At 37.7% G+C, this 23,678-nt stretch overlaps 1 protein-coding gene across 1 annotated transcript in view; it reads left to right on the top strand.

The window, feature by feature from the left end:
- Nucleotides 1-23,678, top strand: part of PKHD1 (PKHD1 ciliary IPT domain containing fibrocystin/polyductin) — a gene marked incomplete at its 3' end in the record, with an annotated part of 433,165 nt that overhangs the window by 399,279 nt on the left and 10,208 nt on the right. The window contains exons 62-66 of the mRNA XM_082637162.1: nucleotides 1,997-2,132; nucleotides 3,119-3,206; nucleotides 12,201-12,308; nucleotides 18,581-18,739; nucleotides 22,699-22,821. Of these exons, the coding sequence (XP_082493288.1) occupies nucleotides 1,997-2,132; nucleotides 3,119-3,206; nucleotides 12,201-12,308; nucleotides 18,581-18,739; nucleotides 22,699-22,821 (614 nt within the window). The remainder of the gene's footprint in view (nucleotides 1-1,996; nucleotides 2,133-3,118; nucleotides 3,207-12,200; nucleotides 12,309-18,580; nucleotides 18,740-22,698; nucleotides 22,822-23,678) is intronic.

The raw sequence follows: 23,678 nt of genomic DNA, 5'->3' as shown, positions 1-23,678 counted from the left end.
GGATATGCTGTAGCAGCAAGTCTCTGACCTCCAGTGGGATGCTGTTTACATTTAATCAGAGATGTTTGCTCACAATAAACTTTAAAGTGTGTCAGGGACGGGCCTCTTAGCAAGTGTTCAGGCAGTTGGTTCCCATCCCTTCGTCTCTAGACATCAATGTACTTATGTCAGGACCTTGGATGTAGTTGTTTGGTTTCTTTAACCTACACGGCCAGCCTGCATCCTGTCCTGCCTCAGAAAGCTTTTAAGAAATAGGCCAGTGGAGAAATAGCATCTGGTAACAATGTTAGAATTTTCCAATAACCTAGGAGCCATAGAAGGATGCAATGAATAGCATGGAGTTTTAAAATATGATTTCAATTTTTTCTTTAAATAAAAAGGAGCTTTACTCATTCAGGCTAAACAAACTAATAAATGATGATCAGACTAGTGTATGTTGAATTCCCAGTGAGTGATTCTAGCAGAGGTCAGGGCCTTAGCTGGTAAATGACCAAAAGGGATTCGTAGGACCACACATGCCCCATCCCCCATTTTCCAGAATTCTCAGGGGAGAGGGAAATTGCTCCCTACAGAAGCTTCATAGTTTGTGATCCTCTGTATTTGTTCTTCCACTCTTTCCTCTTCTTAGGACTAATTGTCACCTTTACCTCACATACACTCTCTGTTAAAATAAATATCCTTTTCTCCTCACGTAAGAAAAAAAAAAAGATTAGGGAATCAAGTAGTTGACTCACAAGCATTTAATTGAGGGCTAGGTAGGCTACTATTTAAAAAATAATCAAAACCTTGTTAGACTTGACCTAGGGTGTTTTGAGGGTAATCTATTACTCTATATTACGGTAATATATGTGATATATGGTGTCTATATATCTCCATTTAATTGCTAAAACTCTATTGCATGCCTCTGATGTGTAATACACAATAGGCTTAATGGGACAATAGGTGTATAACCCAGAATATTCGTTTAATAGAGCTGCCTTGGTCTTCAAAAATACCGAAGCTCTGGTAAAAAGATGTTTTGAGGTATCATGAATTACAGAACTATTTTATTTTATAATTATTCCATTTTATTGCTAAGTCACATCAGCAATTAATGTGCTCAAAAGAGATGAAAAACAGTATAGCTCTAGACCTTGGTCATACACTTACTCTTGGTAAGACCTTTGGCAAAATACTTAAGCCTTTTTGGACCTCCGTTTCTTCATGTGCAAATAAGAGTACCTATGTCATAGTGTCACTTTAAAGATGCAATGAGTTTATAGGTGGAAAGCATAGAATAGTACTTGGTACAGGGTGTAAGTGCTCAACATATATTAATTATAAATAGGTATTATTCTCGCTAAGGACTTCATTCAACTGAAATCAATTAATCAATGAATTCCACAGTTGTCGATTCTATTTAGTGCAAGCATCCTGTGGAGACAATGAACATGAAAGGGTTGTTGTGAGATTAAATGAGCTATTCCATGTGAAACAGTGGTGTGGGAGGTTGCTCCCAGGCATCTCTTTCCAGTTCTTTTCGGTGACGTCATCTTGGTACCACAGAATTAGCCATGGTGAATGTATTTATACTGTGGAAATTGGAAAACACTAATACCTCTTGGGGGAGAGCTGGTTTACTAGCATACTTAGAACATATCCCCACCTTCTAAATATTTTAGTCTATTAAGTTGCCTCACTAAGGCTTTTTTGGAGCTGATATTAACAAGTTGTGATAAAAATCTAAGTTCATAATATGTGCTCCTCCCACTTCCCCCCCACCCCCGCCCCAACCAGTGCATTCTTTCCTATGGCAAAGCAAACATATAAAGTAAATATATAATTATTCTCTAGTTATAAGGTCATGTTTGCTATATGGTGTATTATTCAGTTTCTAGAAGCAAAGGCAAATGCAAATCTTCTCACTGGTAATAATGTATTATGGAAAAAAGCTACTGCAGTGATATGGTATCTGTAATCTTAGGCATGTATTCTTTTCTTTTTTAACATGTGCCAGAAATACAAGCAATTTCGAAACTGGGAACCTGATATATATTCGGCCCTATGGTCTTTCAGTCCTAGTCCAGCCTTCAGATGGAGAAGTGGGAAAAGAACTTACAGTACAACCACAGCTCGTTTTTCTGGATAAGCAGGTACCTTGTGCACAGGTAACAATCTTTACTTAGAGCCGGGTACCATGTTGTATTTGGCGCATGTTTCATATTCCATCATCTTCACAATACACATGTACAGAGTGCCCACCCTGTGACATTTGGTGCACTTAGAACACCTAACTACTTTCATTATTATCCTTCCGTTTCACAGCCTGCTTTCCTTCCACTTTCTATAAATGTCCAGAATTTGATCAAGGGTAAAAATAGAATTCTGATACTTTTTCTCCTCAAGCAAATTCTTACAGTAGGTCTCATGTATCTTCTCAGAAATCTCGCCTTCTCCAAGTGCTGGATCTATATCTGAAGAAGTCATTTCATATGCTAATGAAGGAATTTGGGCCATCACATCTGCATTATAGTTCTATGTTATTTTAAATGATTTCTCCTGTATGTGGTTAAGTACAGCATCAACAAGAGGCTTCTGTGCTTAATTCTAATTTCAGTGTCCATGCCCTCTGATTCTACTTTATCTTGTCTATATTTACTAATATCAAGGGGAGGGATGTGAAATATGATACTCAAATCAGCTTTCCGCTCTTGACTTTAAAAATGCCTCCCCTGACGTGCTTACAGAGGGATGAAGGCCATGGGCCTGAGGTCTACACTTCTGCTGTAGCCTGGCACTCACCCAACTCTCTCCTGCTTTGTCTGCTTAATCTTCCCTTCCTTATTAGCCCTCAGCACACCGTGCCACTCTCCTTTTCTGTAAACTTAACTTTCCTTTCTCCTCTTCACTGCCCTGCCCCAACTTCTCTTGCAATAATCTCCCTTCTCTCTGCTCAGTAAACTAATGTGATATATTCTTCTTAACATGAGAAAGAAAATATTTATTTATATTTTTTCCTTTGTTTATTTCTCATGAATATGCGCTTTATAAAAGATTCTGTGTGAATCCTCTTCTTTTTCAGAGAACTTCACAAAATTCTCTTCTGAGTCCAACTTTTCCCCTTTTTTCCTGTTTCCAGAATCGGAGAGTAGAGTCGTTGGGGCCCCCATCAGAGCCTTGGGTCATTTCTGTTTCTCTGGAAGGGACATCAGAGTCCATGCTGAGAGGTAGGTACCTGTGATATTCGGAGACCTGCTATAATTGCATCCACACAGAAATGTTTGTTACCATTGGGAATCTATAACAAAAGCCCCTAATACTCAGTATCTTTGTTAGTTTGGAAGAAATCTCCTTCACCACCAGTCTACAACGCCAGTGTCTGCAAAAGGGAACATTAGGTTGGCAGGAAATGTTTAACAAACCATCTGCCCACCTACCCCCACCCCTGCCGGCATGGTGAGGAGTATTATTGTCATACCCGTATCTTCAGTATGGTGTAAGGAAAAGGGCATGGCCCCCTAATCATGTACAGATGATTCTCTGGTACAGTATCAAGTCATAGGTACAATGTGGTTTCTATGGGGAAACAGAAACACTGGCTCTCAATGTTATAAAGAATAAATGTGATGGCAAATGCAAAGCGCCTGGCCCAGAACAGGCCCTGAGAGCTCATTTTCTCCTCTCCAGCTTTCTTGGTCCTCCGTTACCTTCCTGTTCAGTCCCAGTACCACTGCTAGCTTCATTTACTTTTCTGGAGCTTGTGCATATGAAAATCAAAACCCACCATTCTGTTCTTTGCTTCTATAAGTTTTACTATTTTAGATACTTCATATACATGAAATCATACAGTGTTAGTCCTTCTGTGACTGGTTGATTTCACCTAGCATAATGTCCTCAAGATTCATCTATGCTGCAATGTATTTCAGAACTTTTTTTTTTAGTTGTATTTATTTATTTTTTATACAGCAGGTTCTTATTAGTTATCTATTTTATACATATTAGTGTATATATGTCAGTCCCAACCTCCCAATTCATCCCACCACCGCCACTTTCCCCGATTCCCCCTTGGTGTTCATACATTTGTTCCCTACATCTGTGTCTCTATTTCTGCCTTGCAAACCGGTTCATCTGTACCATTTTTCTAGATTACACATATATGTGTTAATATACGATATTTGTTTTTCCCTTTCTGACTTGCTTCACTCTGTATGACAGTCTCTAGGTCCGTCCACATCTCTACAAATGACCCAATTTTGTTCCTTTTTATGGCTGAGTAATATTCCATTGTATATATGTACCACATCTTTATCCATACTTCTGTCGATGGGCATTTAGGTTGCTTCCATGACCTGGCTATTGTAAATAGTGCTGCAATGAACATTGGGGTGCATTTGTCTTTTTGAATTATGGTTTTCTCAGGGTATATGCCCAGTAGTGGGATTGCTGGGTCATATGGTAATTCTATTTTTAGTTTTTAAAGAAATCTCCATGCTGTTCTCCATAGTGGCTGAATCAATTTACATTCCTACCAACAGTGAGAGACCATTCCATTTTCTCCACACCCTTTCCAGCATTTCTTGTTTGTAGATTTTCTGATGTAGCCCATTCTAACCAGTGTGAAGTGATACCTCACTGTACTTTTGATTTGCATTTCTAATAATTAGTGATGTTGAGCAGCTTTTCATGTGCCTCTGGGCCATCTGTATGTCTTCTTTGGAGAAATGTCTATTTAGGTCTTCTGCCAATTTTTTTATTGGGTTGATTGTTTTTTTTGATATTGAGCTGCATGAGCTGCTTGTAAATTCTGGAGATTAATCCTTTGTCAGTTGCTTTGTTTGCAAATAATTTCTCCCATTCTGAGGGTTGTCTTTTCATCTTGTTTATGGTTTCCTTTGCTGTGCAAAAGCTTTTAAGTTTCATTAGGTCCCATTTGTTTATTTTTGTTTTTATTTCCATTACCCTAGGCAGTGGGTCAAAAAAGATCTTGCTGTGATATATGTCAAAGAGTGTTCTTCCTATGTTTTCCTCTAAGAGTTTTATAGTGTCCAGTCTTACATTTAGCTCTTTAATCCATTTTGAGTTTATTTTTGTGTATGGTGTTAGGGATTGTTCTAATTTCATTCTTTTACGTGTAGCTGTCCAATTTTCCCAGCATCACTTATTGAAGAGGCTGTCTTTTCTCCATTGTATATCCTTGCCTCTTTGTCATAGATTAGTTGACCATAAGTTCGTGGGTTTATCTCTGGGCTTTCTATCCTATTCCATTGATCTATATTTCTGTTTTTGTGCTAGTACCATGTTGTCTTGATTACTCTAGCTTTGTAGTATAGTCTGAAGTCAGGGAATCTGATTCCTCCAGCTCTGTTTTTTTCCCTCAATATTGCTTTGGCTATTCAGGGTCTTTTGTGTTTCCATACAAATTTTAAGATTTTTTGTTCTAGTTCTGTAAAAAATGCCATTGGTAATTTGATAGGGATTGCACTGAATCTGTAGATTGCTTTGGGTAGTATAGTCATTTTCACAATGTTGATTCTTCCAATCAAAGAACATGGTATATCGCTGCATCTGTTTGTGTTATCTTTGATTTCTTTCATCAGTGTCTTATAGTTTTCTGCATACAAGTCTTTTGTCTCCTTAGGTAGGTTTATTCCTAGGTATTTTATTCTTTTTGTTGCAGTAGTGAATGGGATTGTTTCCTTAATTTCACTTTTTGATCTTTTGTTGTTAGTGTATAGGAATGCAAGAGATTTCTGTGCATTAATTTTGTATCCTGCAACTTTACCAAATTCATTGATTAGCTCTAGTAGTTTTCTGGTGACATCTTTAGGATTCTCTATATATAGTATCATGTCATCTGCAAACAGTGACAGTTTTACTTCTTTTCTGATTTGGATTCCTTTTATTTCTTTTTCTTGTCTGATTGCTGTGTCTAGGACTTCCAAAACTATGTTGAATAATAGTGGCAAGGGTGGATGTCCTTGTCTTGTTCCTGATCTTAGAGGAAATGCTTTCAGTTTTTTTTTTTTTTTTTTTTTTTTTTTTTTTTTTCTTTTTGCGGTATGCGGGCCTCTCACTGTTGTGGCCTCTCCCGTTGCGGAACACAGGCTCCGGATGCGCAGGCCCAGCGGCCATGGCTCACGGGCCCAGCCGCTCCGCGGCATATGGGATCCTCCCAGACCGGGGCACGAACCCGTATCCCCTGCATCAGCAGGCGGACTCTCAACCACTGCGCCACCAGGGAGGCCCTCAGTTTTTCACAATTGAGAATGATGTTTGCTGTGGGTTTGTCATATATGGCCTTTATTATGTTGAGGTAGGTTCCCTCTATGCCCACTTTCTGGAGAGTTTTTATCATAAATGGGTGTTGAATTTTGTCACAAGCTTTTTCTGCATCTTATTGAGATGATCATATGATTTTTATTCTTCAGTTTGTTAATATGGTGTATCACATTGATTGATTTGTGTACATTGAAGAATCCTTGCATCCCTAGGATAAATCCCACTTGATCATGGTGTATGATCCTTTTAATGACTTGTTGGATTCTGCTTGCTAGTATTTTGTTGAGGATTTCTGCATCTATATTCATCTGTGATATTGGTCTGTAATTTTCTTTCTTTGTAGTATCTTTGTCTGGTTTTGGTATCACGGTGATGGTGGCCTCATAGAATGAGTTTGGGAGTGTTCCTTCCTCTGCAATTTTTTGGAAGAGTTTGAGAAGGATGGGTGTTAGCTCTTCTCTAAATGTTTGATAGAATTCGCCTGTGAAGCCATCTGGTCTTGGGCTTTTGTTTGTTGGAAGATTTTTAATATCAGTTTCAATTTCATTACTTGTGATTGGTCTGCTCGTATTTTCTGTTTCTTCCTGGTTCAGACTTTGAAGTTATACCTTTCTAAGAATTTGTCCATTTCTTCCAGGTTGTCCATTTTATTGGCATAGAGTTGCTTGTAGTAGCCTCTTAGGATGCTTTGTATTTCTGCAGTGTCTGTTGTAACTTCTCCTTTTTCGTTTCTAATTTTATTGATTTGAGTCCTCTCCCTCTTTTTCTTGATGAGTCTGGTTAATGGTTTATCAATTTTGTTTATCTTCTTTAAGAAGCAGCTTTCAGTTTTACTGATATTTGTTATTATTTTGTTTGTTTCTATTTCATTTATTTCTGCTCTGATCTTTATGATTTCTTTCCTTCTACTAACTTTGGGTTTTGTTTGTTCTACTTTTCTAGTCCATTTAGGTGTAAGGTTAGATTGTTTTTTTTTTTATTAGTTTCTGCTTTATAACAAAGTGAATCAGTCATACATATACATCTGTTCCCACATCCCTTCCCTCATGCATCTCCCTGGTTAGATTGTTTATTTGAGGTTTTTCTTGTTTCTTGAGGTAGGCTTGTATTGCTATAAACTCCCCTCTTAGACCTGCTTTTGCTGCATCCCATAGGTTTTGGATCATTGTGTTTTCATTGTCATTTGTCTCTAGGTATTTTCAATTTCCTCTTTGATTTCTTCAGTGATCTCTTGGTTATTTAGTAATGTATTGTTTAGCCTCCATGTGTTTGTGTTTTAACAATTTTTTCCCTGTAATTTATTTCTAATCTCATAATGCTGTGGTCAGAAAAGATGCTTGATATGATTTCAATTTTCCTATATTTACCGAGGCTTGACTTGTGACTCAAGATGTGATCTATCCCGGAGACGGTTCCATGTGCACTTGAGAAGAAAGTGTAATCTGCCAATTTTGGATGGAATGTCCCATAAGTATCAATTAAATCTATCTGGTCAATTGTGTCATTTAAAGCTTGTGTTTCCTTATAATTTTCTATTTGGATGATCTGTCCATTGGTGTAAGTGAGGTGTTAAAGTCCCCCACTTTTATTGTGTTACTGTCAATTTCCTCTTTTATAGCTGTTAGCAGTTGCCTTATGTATTGAGATGCTCCTATGTTGGATATATATATATATATATATATATACAATTGTTATATCTTCTTCTTGGATTGATCCCTTGATCATTATGTAGTCTCCTTCCTTGTCTCTTGCAACCTTCTTTATTTTAAAGTCTATTTTATCTGATATGAGTATTGCTACTCCAGCTTTCTTTTGATTTCCATTTGCATGGAATATCTTTTTCCATCCCCTCACTTTCGGTCTGTATGTGTCCCTAGGTCTGAAGTGGGTCTCTTGTAGATAGCATGTATATGGGTCTTGTTTTTGTATCCATTCAATGAGCCTGTGTCTTTTGGTTGGAGCATTTAATCCATTCACGTTTAAGGCAGTTATCAATATGTATGTTCCTATTACCATTGTCTTAATTGTTTTGGATTTGTTATTGTAGGTCCTTTCCTTCTCTTGTGTTTTCCACTTAGAGAAGTTCCTTTAGCATTTGTTGTAGAGCTGCTTTGGTGGTGCTGAATTCTCTTAGCTTTTACTTTTCTGTAAAGCTTTTGATCTCTCCATCGAATCTGAATGAGATCCTTGCCGCATAGAGTAATCTTGGTTGTAGGTTCTTCCCTTTCATCATTTTAAGTGTATCATGGCACTCCCTCTGGCTTGTAGAGTTTCTGCTGAGAAATCAGGGGTTAACCTTATGGGAGTTCCCTTGTATGTTGTCATTTTTCCCTTGCTGCTTTCAATAATTTTTCTGTCTTTAATTTTTGACAATTTGATTATTATGTGTCTCTGCGTGTTTCTCCTTGGGTTTATCCTGTATGGGACTAGCTGCGCTTCCTGGAATTGGGTGGCTATTTTCTTTCCCATGTTAGGGAAGTTTTCGACTATAATCTCTTCAATTATTTTCTTGGGTCCTTTCTCTCTCTCTTCTCCTTCTAGGACCCCTATAACGCGAATGTTGTTGTGTTTAATGTTGTCCCAGAGGTCTTTAGGCTGTCTTCATTTCTTTTAATTCTTTTTTCTTTATTCTGTTCAGCAGCAGTGAATTCCACTATTCTGTCTTCCAGGTCACTTATCCATTCTTCTGCCTCAGTTATTCTGCTATTGATTCCTTCTAGTGTATTTTTCATTTCAGTTATTGTATTGTTCATCTCTGTTTGTATGTTCTTTAATTCTTCTAGGTCTTTGTTAAACGTTTCTTGCATCTTTTTGATCTTTACCTCCATTCTTTTTCCGAGGTCCTGGATCATCTTTACTATCATTATTCTGAATTCTTTTTCTGGAAGGTTGCCTATCTCCACTTCATTTAGTTGTTTTTCTGGGGTTTTATCTTGTTCCTTCATCTGGTACATAGCCCTCTGCCTTTTCATCTTGTCTGTCTTTCTATGAATGTGGTGTTTGTTCCACAGGCTGCAGGATTGTAGTTCTTCTTGCTTCTGCTGTCTGCCCTCTTCCAGTTACTTCTTGCTCTACCCTGGCTTTGAGTCTAAGCTCATTAGCATGCCTCCTATAAAATATGTACCTTGCCGTACTGCATACATTACCCATACCCAGTTCCTTACTCACACTCCATACCTTATCGTATCCCATACCTACTCCTCTACTATACCTTCCTCAGCCTCCATACTTTACTGTGCCCCACTCCTGACACATATACCCCCCCCAATTCTTCATTGGTTTCCTCTCTGTTATCCCAAGGAAATCATCACTGTCTAGCTTAGAATCATATTGGATCATGCAAAATGAATGAGGCATGAAACCATTTGTTATTTTCCTCCATTAACACCAACTCATGCTCAAGCCAACTGACTCCCCTGGACCAGTATGGTCACTGTTGTTATCTTTGGGAGATTCAATGAGAGTGTATGAGGAATGGGCTGAGGTCATCTTATATGCACACGTTTTTGCGCATGTGTGTGAGTGTCATGAAATAGGAAAAACTCTTGTGTCATTTTCTTTGTAGAATGTCCATATCACCAAACACCCTATTTCAGTGATTGAAAGTATCTCTTGAAGCCATCATGAAATATTTCTCCTTAATTTCAGGAAGAATGGAAGCAAAACCATTTGGCATGGATTACCTAACTTATTCTAAGTATTTCCTACAGAAAAATAAATTAACAACAACAAAACCCAGTCTATATGTCTAGCCTAAATCTTTTGTTCTGCAGTTTAACTTCATGTTCTTTTGTCTCAGTAAATCCTCTTCAGTTCAAAAAAAAAAAGAGGTTATAACCAAAAGTGGGTTTATATACACAAAGACAATTATTTTAGGGTCCTTCAGATCCTTTGATATTTAGCTATAGATCCTAGTTGTAGAAAAAATGTGTTCTTAATACTAAAAAAGTAAACTCTCAACATTAATGAGGTAACAGTTTGCTAGTGTGGATAGCTAAGGGTAAGAGGGATAGTTTTGGAGGTGAAAAGTATTTTAGAAACCCTATGCCCTACAGAATCACATTCAAGTAGCATTCCCTGATAAAGCATGTCATCAGCTTCAATCTTGTGTGAAGCCCAACACCCCATATCCTCCCAGGTTTCCTCAGCCAGGACCAGCTTGATCAGGGAGTCTGTCAATGACATTTGTCTATTTTACAATTACCATTCCCGAGATACAATGAACCCCGGAGTAATGTACTGTACTTGGCAGCAAACTACCTCAGCTTTGGGGCACACATGCTTCAAAGCTGAGAATATCGTAGATATATATGGGAATCTTTGTAGAGATCTCTGAGGCAAGCTGGTATTTAACACAAAAGCAAGCCCATTTGGAGCTAAAGTACTTTCCATTAGGCAGTTTGACGGCTGTTCTATGAGGCAGACTCACTGTGCTCGCTGGACACATTTTGATTAAATGCTGCCTTGTATTCCTCCAAAGATGGGAACAATAAGAACGTTTGTCAAAGGGAAAACTGTAGCAAATGATTTCATGTTGAACATCTGTACTCTGCAGTTCATTGTTTGCAAGAGTTTATTGACCATAATTTTGATGCATATAGGTTTTAAAGAGTATAAACAGCATTTGTCTTGGTGCCTATCATTTATTTGAGTCTTGGCTTATTTATTTCCATTTTTTCTGGGCATTTTATTTATTTCAGGACTCTGAGGAGATGAAGGAAAAGATGTTTCTGAAAAAGGAAATTTTAGTTAGCTCTGAAAAATTTTTGAAGAAAGACAATGTTTTCCCAAAAAGGATTGAGCAATTGAATTGAGAAATAGAACACTATGCATATTCTATCTTTATGATACCTTTCAGCCTTAAAGATCTCAAACCAATTTTTACACTTTAGGACCACTCTCCTATCTCATTGTCCATCATACCAATCATAGTGACATTTCCAGAGTGAAATGGAGCAGCTGTTAATTAGCAAAGTAATTTGAGGATAGTGGAGTCAAAAGACTAATTAAAGGCATTGTGAATGGGATCCAGAGCTAAGTTTCCTTCTTTTACTTTATAAATGGATGGCCTATTGTTAGAGGATGTCAGCTTTCCTTTTTGCTTTTTTTTTTTTTTTTTTGCGGTACACGGGCCTCTCACTGTTGTTGCCTCTCCCGTTGTGGAGCACAGGCTCCGGACACGCAGGCTCAGTGGCCATGGCTCATGGGCCCAGTCGCTCTGTGACATGTGGGATCTTCCCAGACCGGGGCACGAACCCGTGTCCCCTGCATCGGCAGGTGGACTCTCAACCACTGCGCCACCAGGGAAGCCCCCCTTTTAGAATTTTATTCAGGGAAACCATAGCCCAGACGATCCAAGTTGCTGAACAGGGTAACCTTCATCACTCCTGATTTGATGCATTGCTGTGGTCCTGATCTATTGACCTAACTCTGTCACCACGTAAACCACAGATCCCTTGAATAGAAGAGAGGCAGAGCCTAGAAACTGACCACCTAGAAAGAGAATAGACTTTCTTTCTTGAGAGACATTTAAATATTCAGTATATAATAGTGGCTAAGAATACAAACTTTGAAAACAGGCAGATTTGAGCTATAACCCCCTCACCACGTAATTTAACCTTTCCTGAGTCTATTTCTTAATCTCTAGAATATTGGTAATAGTATATTTTATAGGGTTGTGTGGTTTATGTACAATGATGAATATAAAGCACAATGTCTGGCATAGTAAGCTTTCAATATATGTTGGCTGTTGTTGTTATTATTCTATCTTGGATTATTTGGTTCCAAGATTTGTCTAAGAGAAGCCTGATGGATTTAGTAACCTCTTCAATTAAGTTTTTTTTTTCTATATTGTCTATTTGCCTCTCTACAGGGAAGACTTGAAGAAATTGCTCTTGTGTAGGTAACTAACATTCACTTTTTGGTTTTGTGTTTATTTGTAGGATGTACTCAGGCAGAAACTCAAGATGGTTATGTGAAGTTCTCCAACTTGGCAGTTTTGATCTCTGGGTCAAATTGGCACTTTATTTTTACTGTCACTTTCCCTCCAGGTAATTTCAGCACAGTGTGTTTTTATTATCTGTTCCTTTTTTAAAAAAAGTATAACCCCTTCTCCTTTATAATGGGACTAGCTTCTATCATGAATAAGAAGTCATTGCAGTTTAGAGAAAAAATTCCCTTGGTTGTATCATTAAGGTGTGAGAAACAAGAACACATGTAGAAATTAAGCCTCATGAGAATCATGGTAAGCAAGAATCCAAATGTACATTTTCCTCTAGTTATTAAAATTTACTTTGAATGTTCTATTTTTTTTTCTATGACATTTGATGGAATTTGGTTGGGTATTAATTTAAGAATTTTAATTTATAAGAAGGAGAGTCCTGGGGTATCGAGTATTATGAAATCTTATCTTTCAGTCCTGCCCTCCTCATCCACTGCCCCACCCCCACCTTTAAAATGGTGACTATACCCATTCAAAATCCTGGTACTTTAGAAGTGTAAGTATAAGGTGTGTGTAAGTTGCTTATATGACCCATTTCTTCTTGACAAAACATTAAAGAGAAACCTTCTCCCTTCGGAAGTATTCTTGACAAATTTTGCTTTATTAGAGTGCAATACTATTCAATAACTTTGTAGTAAATAGTATGTTACTTAAACTTCAAAGCCAGATGAGCTTATGAAAAATACTACTCTCCCATTTCCATGATGGGTAGAATCCATGCTGCACCCTACAGAGGAGTGGCGAGAGTCCAGTTTTGGACATCCTTTTTATAAAGGATTGAACTCTGATAGAGACACAGAATTACCACTTGAAAAAAGTGATTTAAATATTGCATCTAATATTGTAATTTACCAGAGAAAAACCCTCCTCACCTAAGAGAGCATCTGAAAGAGTTCTAAAAATACTAACATCACGTTTGAACTGCAAAGTAGATAATTATAATCAGTTATTAATTTGAGTCAGGGAAATTAGTCTGGTACTTAAGACATGCAGTTGTGGAAAGTAGTTAATGCACAGCTGTGATAATGCAAAGTTTTTAAAAATACACTAGAACAATCATGAGTGGATTTAAACTGCTTAGGTATTGGAAATGGCAAAGGAAATTAAATGTTTTGATGTGAGGTGTCTGAAGCCCAACAACAAATATTTAATTAAGGCCAAGTATTAGTTCTCCTTCATGAAACTTAAATTCAAACCACCAGTATACTTTCAAAAAGTTAAAAATATGGCTCTCATGAAAATATATAATGAGTACTTGTCAACAAGTTACTTTACTCTTTAATGAGGGAACCAGGAGTATGGCAAGGTTTATAGCCTGGAAAGGACGGCTTTGAAATCAGTTTGCTAAATTGGATACAGGGCAATCAAACTCTAATCTTTGAGTTGCATGTCTACAAATATCACTTACATTCTTACTGGATGAAAATCACTTGCAGCTTACCAATCTTCTATAAAGTCACAAGACTGGACCCCTAAATATTGAATATTAAGTCAAACAAAAGTGTGTTCCAGAGAATTTGATAAACCTTGGATGGGCTTTGAAAATGCTCCAGTATGATATTGTTAAGATCTGTAATCATTATTTTTGTCTCAGTTACAAGTTTTGGACAATTTTTCTTCACAAAGGGAATATCATCTGGGGTCAGGTAGTATTACTAATTTTGTAGGGCACCTATTCTTTTAATACCTAAGACGTTGTCCTGATGTAAGCACAGATTCATGGAGAAGAATGTTCAGCGCCTTGACCATGGGATTCCCAAGGATATATTTTGAAGGGTAACACATGCAGAGCTGGATATCTTGGTCCCTATTTGTTGCATATTTAAAAGACCATTGCCCTCCAGTTTCCTCAGTGGTTAACTAAGACTAAATACTTCATCAATTTTATTTTAAGGCATAAGTTATACAACCGAATGTAAACTATAGTGTAGACAGAAGCTTCTCAGTGACAGTGTGATTTTGAGCTGGCCCTGGTGTTCACATTTACTGGACTACTGCTTCCTTTAATTTCCACCTTCAGCTTGTAAAGTCCCCTAAATGAGGAATCGTCTTGAGAAGTTTTCCTTTAGAATTTTCCTTAAATTATTCTTCGTAATTTTCAAGACTGACTCTATGAGGTGAGGCTCTGTTTAAGTGAGAAGAGAAAAGATGGAGGAGAAATAGAAAATATCAGAAGGCCTGCACTTCTGTGACCCCATAGCCACCTGTTCATTACCAGTACAGACCCTGAGAGTGACTCCTCGTTTCCAGGTGTATCAGTGTCTAAGGCTGGAATTATTTGGGAAAGCAGCTCTCATCCTCACATTGATAGGCTGCTCAATGACATTTCTCCTTTTTAGTAAGCTCCAAAAGAATAGCCGTGACAAGCATTGATTCATGGGACTGTAATTGTTGCTTCATCCCTGAATCAAGCAGAAGACTTGCAATCATTTTCATTATTTTCCCTCTTCTCCCTTAGAGAGAAGAACACATCATTATTCCTATTTTACTATTTTTAAAATCTCATTATTTATTTATTTTTCTTAAAACTGAAGAAAAAGGACAGAATTCAACATCTGCTTAATGCCCAGAGATGGCAGATAATGGCAGATGTGATTCCTGATTTTATTTAGATCATGGAAGTTGGCAATCTGTCTTTCTGAAGTTTCCAAGATTGTCCATGTCTTTATGTTTTTAAGTGGAAATAGATGTCACTTTAATCAATGTTTCATTAATCACTGCATACAAAGACATACATTTCTTCAGCTCTGTAGATACACCAAAGACTTATAATTAAGGACTTAGTTCATTAAATATATATGTATATTATATATATATACATATACATATATATAATTTATTTTCTACTGAGATACAATTGACATAACATGTATAAGTTTAAGGTATACAGCATGGTGGTTTGATATATTTATATATTGCCACATGATTATCCCTGTAGTGTTAGCTAACACCTATATCACATCGTATAATTATCACATCACATAATTATCATTCTTTTTTGTGGTGAGAACAATTAAGACCTAGTCTCTTAGCAACTTTGAAGTTTATTATACAGTATCATTGACAATAATCGCTATGCTATTTTGGAAATATAGAAATTGAGGAACTGAGAAGTTACATAGGTCTAACCAAGTATGTATGGAATCTTCATAAGTCTTTATAGCATGTGGACTAATCCAGCTCATTTATCTGTTTCTGAACTTCCTGAGACACTGTCAAGAGGGCAGGGTGTCTGTAAGTTTGTTCTACCGACTTCCCACCCAGCCTTTCCGCATGCATTGTCATTACCATGGTCTAGGCTGTGGTTTCTCTAACCATTTACTGGAGCCGTGGGACTCTTAGGGGGTTCTCCAGGGCTGCTGGGCTGAGATAGGATGCACCCTGCCACCCAACCCAGAAAAACTCAACTGCAGTGGCCGTTTCTGACTCTGGAACATTCCTCCTCCCTAACTTCTCATGGCTCACTCACCAGTTCACCCAGGTTTCTTTTCAAATGTCACCTCCTCAGAGAGCCCTTTTCTGCCTCACTCTGTCGACACCACAGTCTCAACCCTGCTTCCCTCTCCAGCCATTCTCTGACTTCTGCATGGCACTCATCACTCTCTAGCATCAGAGTATCTGTGTATTTGCTTATTTTTCTATTGCCTGCCTGCTCTGTCCCGCATTAGAACCTAAGTCCCAGAAGGGACAGGAATTCTGCTTAGTTCAGCATTACATCCTCAGGGTGTTAAAAAAATAACCCCAAATAAATATTTGTTTATGAACAAGTGAGTATACTGAAATTCTGCCTAAGATTACATTTAAATAATGTTCTGCTGCTAAAAATATTTAAAAACTGGTGGTCTTCACCCTTAGACTCTGGTTACTGCTCCAGGCTTATAAACCTTAAGCCTGACTTCAGCCTCTCTGTCATTATTTGTGTTCTAAACACTTCCATGGCTTGATCTTCTATATCCCAGGTGGCTCATGCCACTTCTCAGGTCAGAATTTTTCCATTTATGACACCTCATTGCCTTCAGAATGTTGTCAAGGGCCATTTGGCTTTTGACATTTAATGCCCGCCAAGATTTGCCTCACATGCTCTCCTGCACTGATTCCTAGTATTTCCTGGCAGTACTTTTTTCAACGTCGATTGCATTTTTTTCTCTTTTCTGTCTTTATTTGCTCAACCTGCAAATCCCCATCTAGATACTCTCTCCTCTGGGAAGCTTTCCCCAATCATATTACTTATAACCTTCCAAAGGTTATAAAATAACCTTCCAAAGCCATTGATTTGCATTATTCTGGTGGCATGGGTCACATTCTGATTTGTATGGAAAATATTTGTATGTGTATCTTATTTCATTTATTAGCTTGTGAATATCTTAAGAATGAGAACAGTAACTTATTTACCGTGGTGAAGTAAACAATCACTGAGCAGTTATTGGAAAATGGATAAAAGAATAAAGAATTTTGTTTTTACTTCTGTAAATCCCTAGTAAAATCCATACCCCTGTCTCTGGGCTAGAGTTAGCTTATTCAGTTGCCCATAAAAAGCAACTAATTGATAAAAAACAAGCCAAATATGGCTCAAGGATAAGATGGACCCACAGGAGAAGCATTTCTAGATAATTTTGTTAAAGTAGCTTTGGGACCGAGTCAGCCAGGAGTCAAGAGACTGGAGCTCTAACTGTGACTTCCAATCAAATTGTCAGGTTCAGCCCAAGGAAAGCACAGCAAAGAAAACATGGTGTTTTCTTGAGTAGAGAAAATACAAACTCTGCTTTTGCCTGAATTATTCAGATGAAAGCAGAGATTTGGGGTTTGTTTGTTTTGAATGACCTACTCAAAAATGCTGGTTATAGCTAACTTATGATCACAGGCAAGTGTTTTTTTTTTTGACTTTAAATTTTTGTCTTGAGATATAATCGACCTATGATAAGCTATACATTTTTAAAGCATACAATTAGATAAGCTTTGATGAATCTATGCTTCCATGAAACCATCCTCACAGTTAAGATAATGAACATATCTCTCATTCCCAAAATTATAGGCAAAGTTTTTAAATTTTTATTTTTTGAAATAACATACAGTAAAAATGATGTTTTTTTAGGTGGGTCATTTTATAAATTCAAAGATATATATAGATTCATGTAATCATCACCACAATCAGGATACAGAACATTTCCCAGAAGTCTCCCTGATGCTGTTCCTCTGTCCTCACATCCTCCCACTAATCCCTGCAACCACTGATCTGTTCTCCATCGCTATAATTTTGTCTTCTCTAAAACATCATATGAATGCAATCATATCATATGTACCCCTTAGAGATGGGCTTTCCTCAGCATAATGCTTTGGACGTTCATCTCAGTTGTTACAGGTTATTAATAGTTTCCTTCCTTCCTTCCTCCCTCCCTCCCTCCCTCCTCCTTCCCTCTCCTCCTCATCTTCCTCCCCACTCCTTTTTCTTTTTCTCTTTCTCTCTTTGGCTGAGTCTTACTCCATTGCCTGAAAAAAACACAGCTGGTTTATTCATTCATCTGTTGAAGAACATTTGGATTGTTTCCAGGTTTGGGTGGTTATTGAGGTGCTACAAACGTGTGTACAGGTTTTTGTGTGTATAGACAGGGTTTGTTTGTTTGTTTTGTTTTGTTGCTTTTTTAGATTCTTTTTTACCTTGCTTCAAAAACACTAATGGAGTGGGAACCAAATGTGTCAGTCTACAAAACAGGGAGGAGTTTGAGACAAGTTCTTAGAAAGATGTGCTCTCTGCAGGGAACGGCCATTCTGCCCCTTCGTCCATAGCCACGTGGCTCTATCCCTCTCTCCCTGCTCTACCCCTAGTCTTCCAGATGACAAAATTCTTGTGGACCTTAGAAATTCTCTTGGTTCCATAGCAGGAGTCCCTGTGCCCTTGTTTTGATGTGTTACATGTTGTATTTGAAAGGAGATACATATGTCATAGCAAGTAGTTTCACGCAATCTGGAGTCCGGAGTGCTTCTGTTCTAATTAGTGGAACATGAGAGTGAAGCTACAGCTTTGCACTGGTGGAGAAAAAAGGTCTGAAAATAGGAGAGCATTGGAAGAATTCCCCACCATAATGGACAGAAGTGGAAAGAACAATCATATATTATTGTTGGAATCTTGAAATTCTTTAGAAATATGAGTCTTGGATTTATTATTGACTCATATATTGAATCATCTAATTCAATAAATATTTATTGAATCAACTATGTGCCAGGTACTACTGTAAACATATCTTTTCCACAACATTTTATATTAGCATCTTATTCATATGCTATTGTTATTATTTTGGGTTTTTTTGTTTTTTTTTTTAACAGGGGTCAATTTTACAGCTCGCTCCAGGCTGTTTGCTGTCTTACCTGCAACTCCATCCGAGAGGCCCACGATCCTCCTGGCTGCTTCCCTGTGCTCAGGGGTCTCATGGCTGGCTCTGTGCTGCCTCGTATGCTGTTGGTTTAAGAAAAGCAAAAGCAGAAGTATGTAATTATTTTTTTAGTAAAAATATCTGAAGGAAATGCCATCATGTATAATATATTAACTATTCTTTTTCTTCCCCCAAAGAGACATTTTTATGAGCCTCTGTAACATATCAAACCACATGGAGCCAAATTACTCAACTCATACAGTAGAGACAAGGATTGTCTAATTCTAAATAATAATAACAGCAATAATAATATCAGCTCTTATTTTTTGAATACTCACTATGGATAGGATTCTAAGTACTTTAGAGATGTGAATTCATTCAATTCTCACAACAACTCTATGAAGTAGGTACTAAGTACTACATCTGTGTTTCAGGGGTGGAGCATGAAGCCCAGAAAGGCTAAGTGACTTGCCCAAGGTCTCACCACCAGGATCAAACTGGGTAGTTTGGTTCTCTCCATATCTGACTCTCTGAAACACTGTGCCCTACAGCCCAGGTGACCCTCCAGAAGGAGAGTTCAATAAAGGGGGAATGTCCTCTGCTTTTTCAGAAGAAGGAAGAGAGCGCTTGGTGTGTGGTTTTTTTTTTTTTTTTTTTCGCTAGGAGCATAGAAATTGTGTTCTTAGGCATTTTCCCAGAAGCTGATCTTTTTCTTTCTTTCTTTTTTCCTGGGGGGGGGCAGTGGGTGGAGACATGGATGAAACACTTTGATATTAGGAGATACTAGGAAACCAAAGTGATAAGGAAGAGTGAGAATAAAAGAGGTGAAATGAGGAGAGGCAAAGAGAGAAAGTGAAAAATTAAGAAAGGAAAGAGGAGGTAGCCTGGTGCCACCACTAGACAGTTCACTATGCTTGGATTTCTGAGAGATGCTGAGGGATGGAAGCTTCACTAGATGCTCTTTAGTTTGAACCAAGCTTCAGCCTGGTCTCTCCCTCCCTCCCTGGCATCATCAGGCATCACAGACTTAAAGAAAACTCAAGGATCCCTTGTCTTTCTCAAGAAGAATGGGATCTCATCCTGGGTTGCTGCCTGTGATTTGTTGAATCACGGGTTTTGGTCTTCGTTTTAAAATCTAAAAATCTGTGTGTGTGTGTGTGTGTGTGTGTGTGTGTGTGTGTGTGTGAGTAGTGCTTTCTGGTTTGAAAGTAAAGACCTTTCATAATTTTTAATCTCATGGTTTGTGAAGTAGGTGATTTAATTCTCATCCTCCATTTTATAGCTAAATCTCCCAGCCATGGAGGGACTGTCCTCTAAGCTCGCTCACCTCATCTCTTCTCTTTTGTTCACCCAACTCTAGAGGAAGCTTCTTCCTGCAGTTACTAACGTTATCAGTTATCTCAGTGTCCTCTTTTTGCTTTTTCAACCTTTCAATATCTTTGGACACATTTCCCTGTATTTAATTTTCATATTTTCTTGACTGGACACAGACTTCTAACTTTCTTTTAAAAAATCTAAAGAGATTAGGAGGAACTTCATGAAAAAATACATAGTAATCAGTTCTGTATGAGTAATTTCTATTTCCCTCTTTATATCTTTCTGTATTTTTCATATTGCTATAATTAGCATTTATTACTTTAGAATCAGAGAGAATATTGTTCCCCATCTTCCTCCTAGAAAGTGATTCTCTGATCCAGTTGTACAGACTAGAGCAGCAACTTACAAAATTTTGATCTCGGGACCTCATCACACTTTCAGTAATTATCAAAATCCCCAAAGAGCTTTTGTCACTGTGTGTTCTATCTATCAGTATTTCCAAATTAGAAGTTAAGAGAGAACATGTAAAGCTTATTTATTAATTTATTTTAAAATACAAATAAGACATGCATTATATGTTAACATATCATATTTTTCATTTAAAAACTATGTTTTAAAAATATATACTGAGGGCCTCCCTGGTGGCGCAGTGGTTGAGAGTCCGCCTGCCGATGCAGGGGATACGGGTTCGTGCCCCGGTCTGGGAGGATCCCATATGCCGCGGAGCGGCTGGGCCCGTGAGCCATGGCCGCTGGGCCTGCGCGTCCGGAGCCTGTGCTCCGCAACGGGGGAGGCCACAACAGTGAGAGGCCCGCATACCGCAAAAAAAAAAAAAAAAAAAAAAAAAAATATATATATATATATATATATACTGAAAAGAATGACATTTTTTATAAACCTCTTTAATGTCTGCCTGAAAAAAAGTCAGCTGGATTCTCTTAGCAGCTTCTGCATTCAGTCTGTTGCAATGTATTGTTTTGGCTGAAGTATATGAAGAAAATCTAGCCTCACTCAGATATATAGTAGAAAAAGGAAGAGTATTAATAACCTTTACAGATATTGTAGACATTCTTCTTTGATACTGCACCCAAACTGGACAAGAGGAAGTTACTTAAAGGTACATCTCAATGTACTTTTTGTATTCTGTTACATAAAAATGCACCAGTCTACCTTGTACTTTGAATGGAGATTTTGCCCATGCGTGATTTTGAAACATTATGCTTTGGCCATTTAGGAAATGTTGTTTCACTGAATTATGCAGGTCTACAAAATGCTGATATATTTCCTTCTATAATTTTTTTTAAAAATCACTTTAATATCAACAGAATTAGAAATCTGTGAAGCTTATAGTAGTTGATAAAAATTTTCTAAAGTTCTAAAATTTCCCATGTGAGCTTGATTTATATCACTGGCAACAAATACTGTCAATTGTTTCTTTGAAGTTACAGGCTCACTTCATTTACTTAAAAAAAAATCTCCCAATTACCAAAGTATGAATAACCATAATTTGTCTTTCAATCATTCTTTCAAGTTCTTTCAACGTAAAAATGGTGTCCTGTGAAAAAAATCAACTAGTTCAGCTCAAAACTCAATCACAAAAGTGCCTTTCCTTGAGAAAATCATCATATGTCTTGGCGTGGCATTATCTGACATCATATTACAATTTTTTTTTTTTTTTTTTTTTTTTGCGGTACGCGGGCCTCTCACTGTTGTGGCCTCTCCCGTTGTGGAGCACAGGCTCCGGAAGTGCAGGTTCAGCGGCCATGGCTCATGGGCCTAGCCGCTCCGCGGCATGTGGGATCCTCCCAGAGCGGGGCACGAACCCGTGTCCCCTGCATCGGCAGGCAGATTCTCAACCACTGCGCCACCAGGGAAGCCCCCAATTTTTTTTTTTCTTCTGCCATCCAAACTAGAATAAAAGCTCTATAAGGGCAGACCTGGTCTTTCATACTTATCATTGGCTTTCCAGTGCCTAGAACAATGCCTGGCATGAAGAATATAAATGTATTTTTATTAATATATTTAATGAATAAATGAATAGGAGAGAAGGCATCACTCTAGTTAAGAGCAGACTGAAGATATAAAGTCTTCAATCAAAAGCACACAGCTGTATGAGCTCTGTGGATTGCACCAATGCCAATTTCCTAGTTTTGATGTCATACTGCAGTTATACAAGTTGTTGGAAGTAGAGAGAAGGCTGGGTGAAGGTGCATTGGTCATCCCTGTACATTTCTTTTGACACTTTCTGTGAATCTATAATTATTTCAAAATAAAATGTTTTTAAAAAGTGTTAGTAACACTGTAGCTCTGGTCAACAGAAAGATAACACGAACCACCAAAGTGAGAAACATAGTGTCATTTTCTAGCAGCCATTTAACCTTAAATATCAAGATAATACTTCAACATGTAATGGATATAAAAATATTAGATATCTTACATTTTTGAAAAATCAGGTGTGTATTTTACACTTACAGGACATCTCTTTTTGAACTAGTCACTTTTCACATGTTCAGTAACCACATGTGGTGGCAACTATATTGGATAGTAGTTTTATACCTCAATGTTGTGGTCAGTATATGGGATTTTATTTCATTATTCCTTAAGCTCTGAGACTATTAAATGCATTCTACTGCATGTATATCACAATAATTTTGGGGGAGCGGAGAAGGGAAATATCCTAACACTTAGGGCCCATTTATAATAAAAATGTCACTTTATTCTAAAAAAAGCCAATGTATTTTTTCATTAATACAGAAATAAAAAGTGAAGAGATTTCTGAATCCCAGACTAAAGATCAAAAGAATCATAGCCACATCTCACCCAAACGCCAAGAATCACAAGTAGAGACTGAAAAAGAAGGCACCGTGATGGCAGAAGGTAAGCTTGGACAATGGGATGATTCCCACCGAGAAACAAACCCATTGTGTGTGAACTGTAGCCTCCCGCTGGCTGCCAGTTTCTGAATCAGTTTAGTTTATAGCCCCTTCTTTAGCCTTTGTTACTTCTTCTCAAGGAAATTATACCTCAGCATAAGAACACACAAGTCCAGCTGATTCACTCAGCTACTAACCAGTTATTCGAGTTGACATTTATATATATTTTTTCTTACTAGATTATGGGTTTAACATTTGAATTCGTTATATAGAGGAAAGAAAAACCAGAGTATAGGCATATAATCTTTCCCTTAGCTAGTGCAAAGCTGCCAGTTTGGCAACATAATTGAATCTGGGAAAGAAGAGAATGGAGTTGCCAAATACCAACTATGCAAAATAGATTGAATGCAGAACCCTCTAGAAATAAGTCAGCTTTGTTAAGCTCTGCTTTGTCGTTTCATTTTACTTTTTGCAAAAGGTATTATTTGCCTACGTTGTGCATGATGCCAGATGATTTTGCTTGTTATATTATTAAATTGTCATTAGAGTTGCTGCCAAGCAGAGAAAAGATAAGCATTTATCGCAGACCAATGTTTTGTCCTTCTAAGGACACAGAAATTACAGAGACAATGGGCAGAACACAAGATGGATTTGCCAAGTACGACGAGTATGGTGTATGAAAAATATCCATGAAACTTCCATGGATCTGAAATATTTTGAAACATATGCTCTAAATTGTAGAATATTCCTTTCTCCCCCTAAATGATAGCCAATTATCATGATATTTTCTGCTCGAAAAGGAATCCTAATCTTACCAGTTCTGAGTGGATGTTTCACCAAACCATAGCAGTCTGAAGTTGT

This window comes from Mesoplodon mirus (genome assembly GCF_964341445.2).
Source record: "Mesoplodon mirus genome assembly, chromosome: 12".
Lineage (NCBI taxonomy): Eukaryota > Metazoa > Chordata > Mammalia > Artiodactyla > Ziphiidae > Mesoplodon > Mesoplodon mirus.
This window is presented reverse-complemented; position numbering and strand designations above follow the sequence as displayed.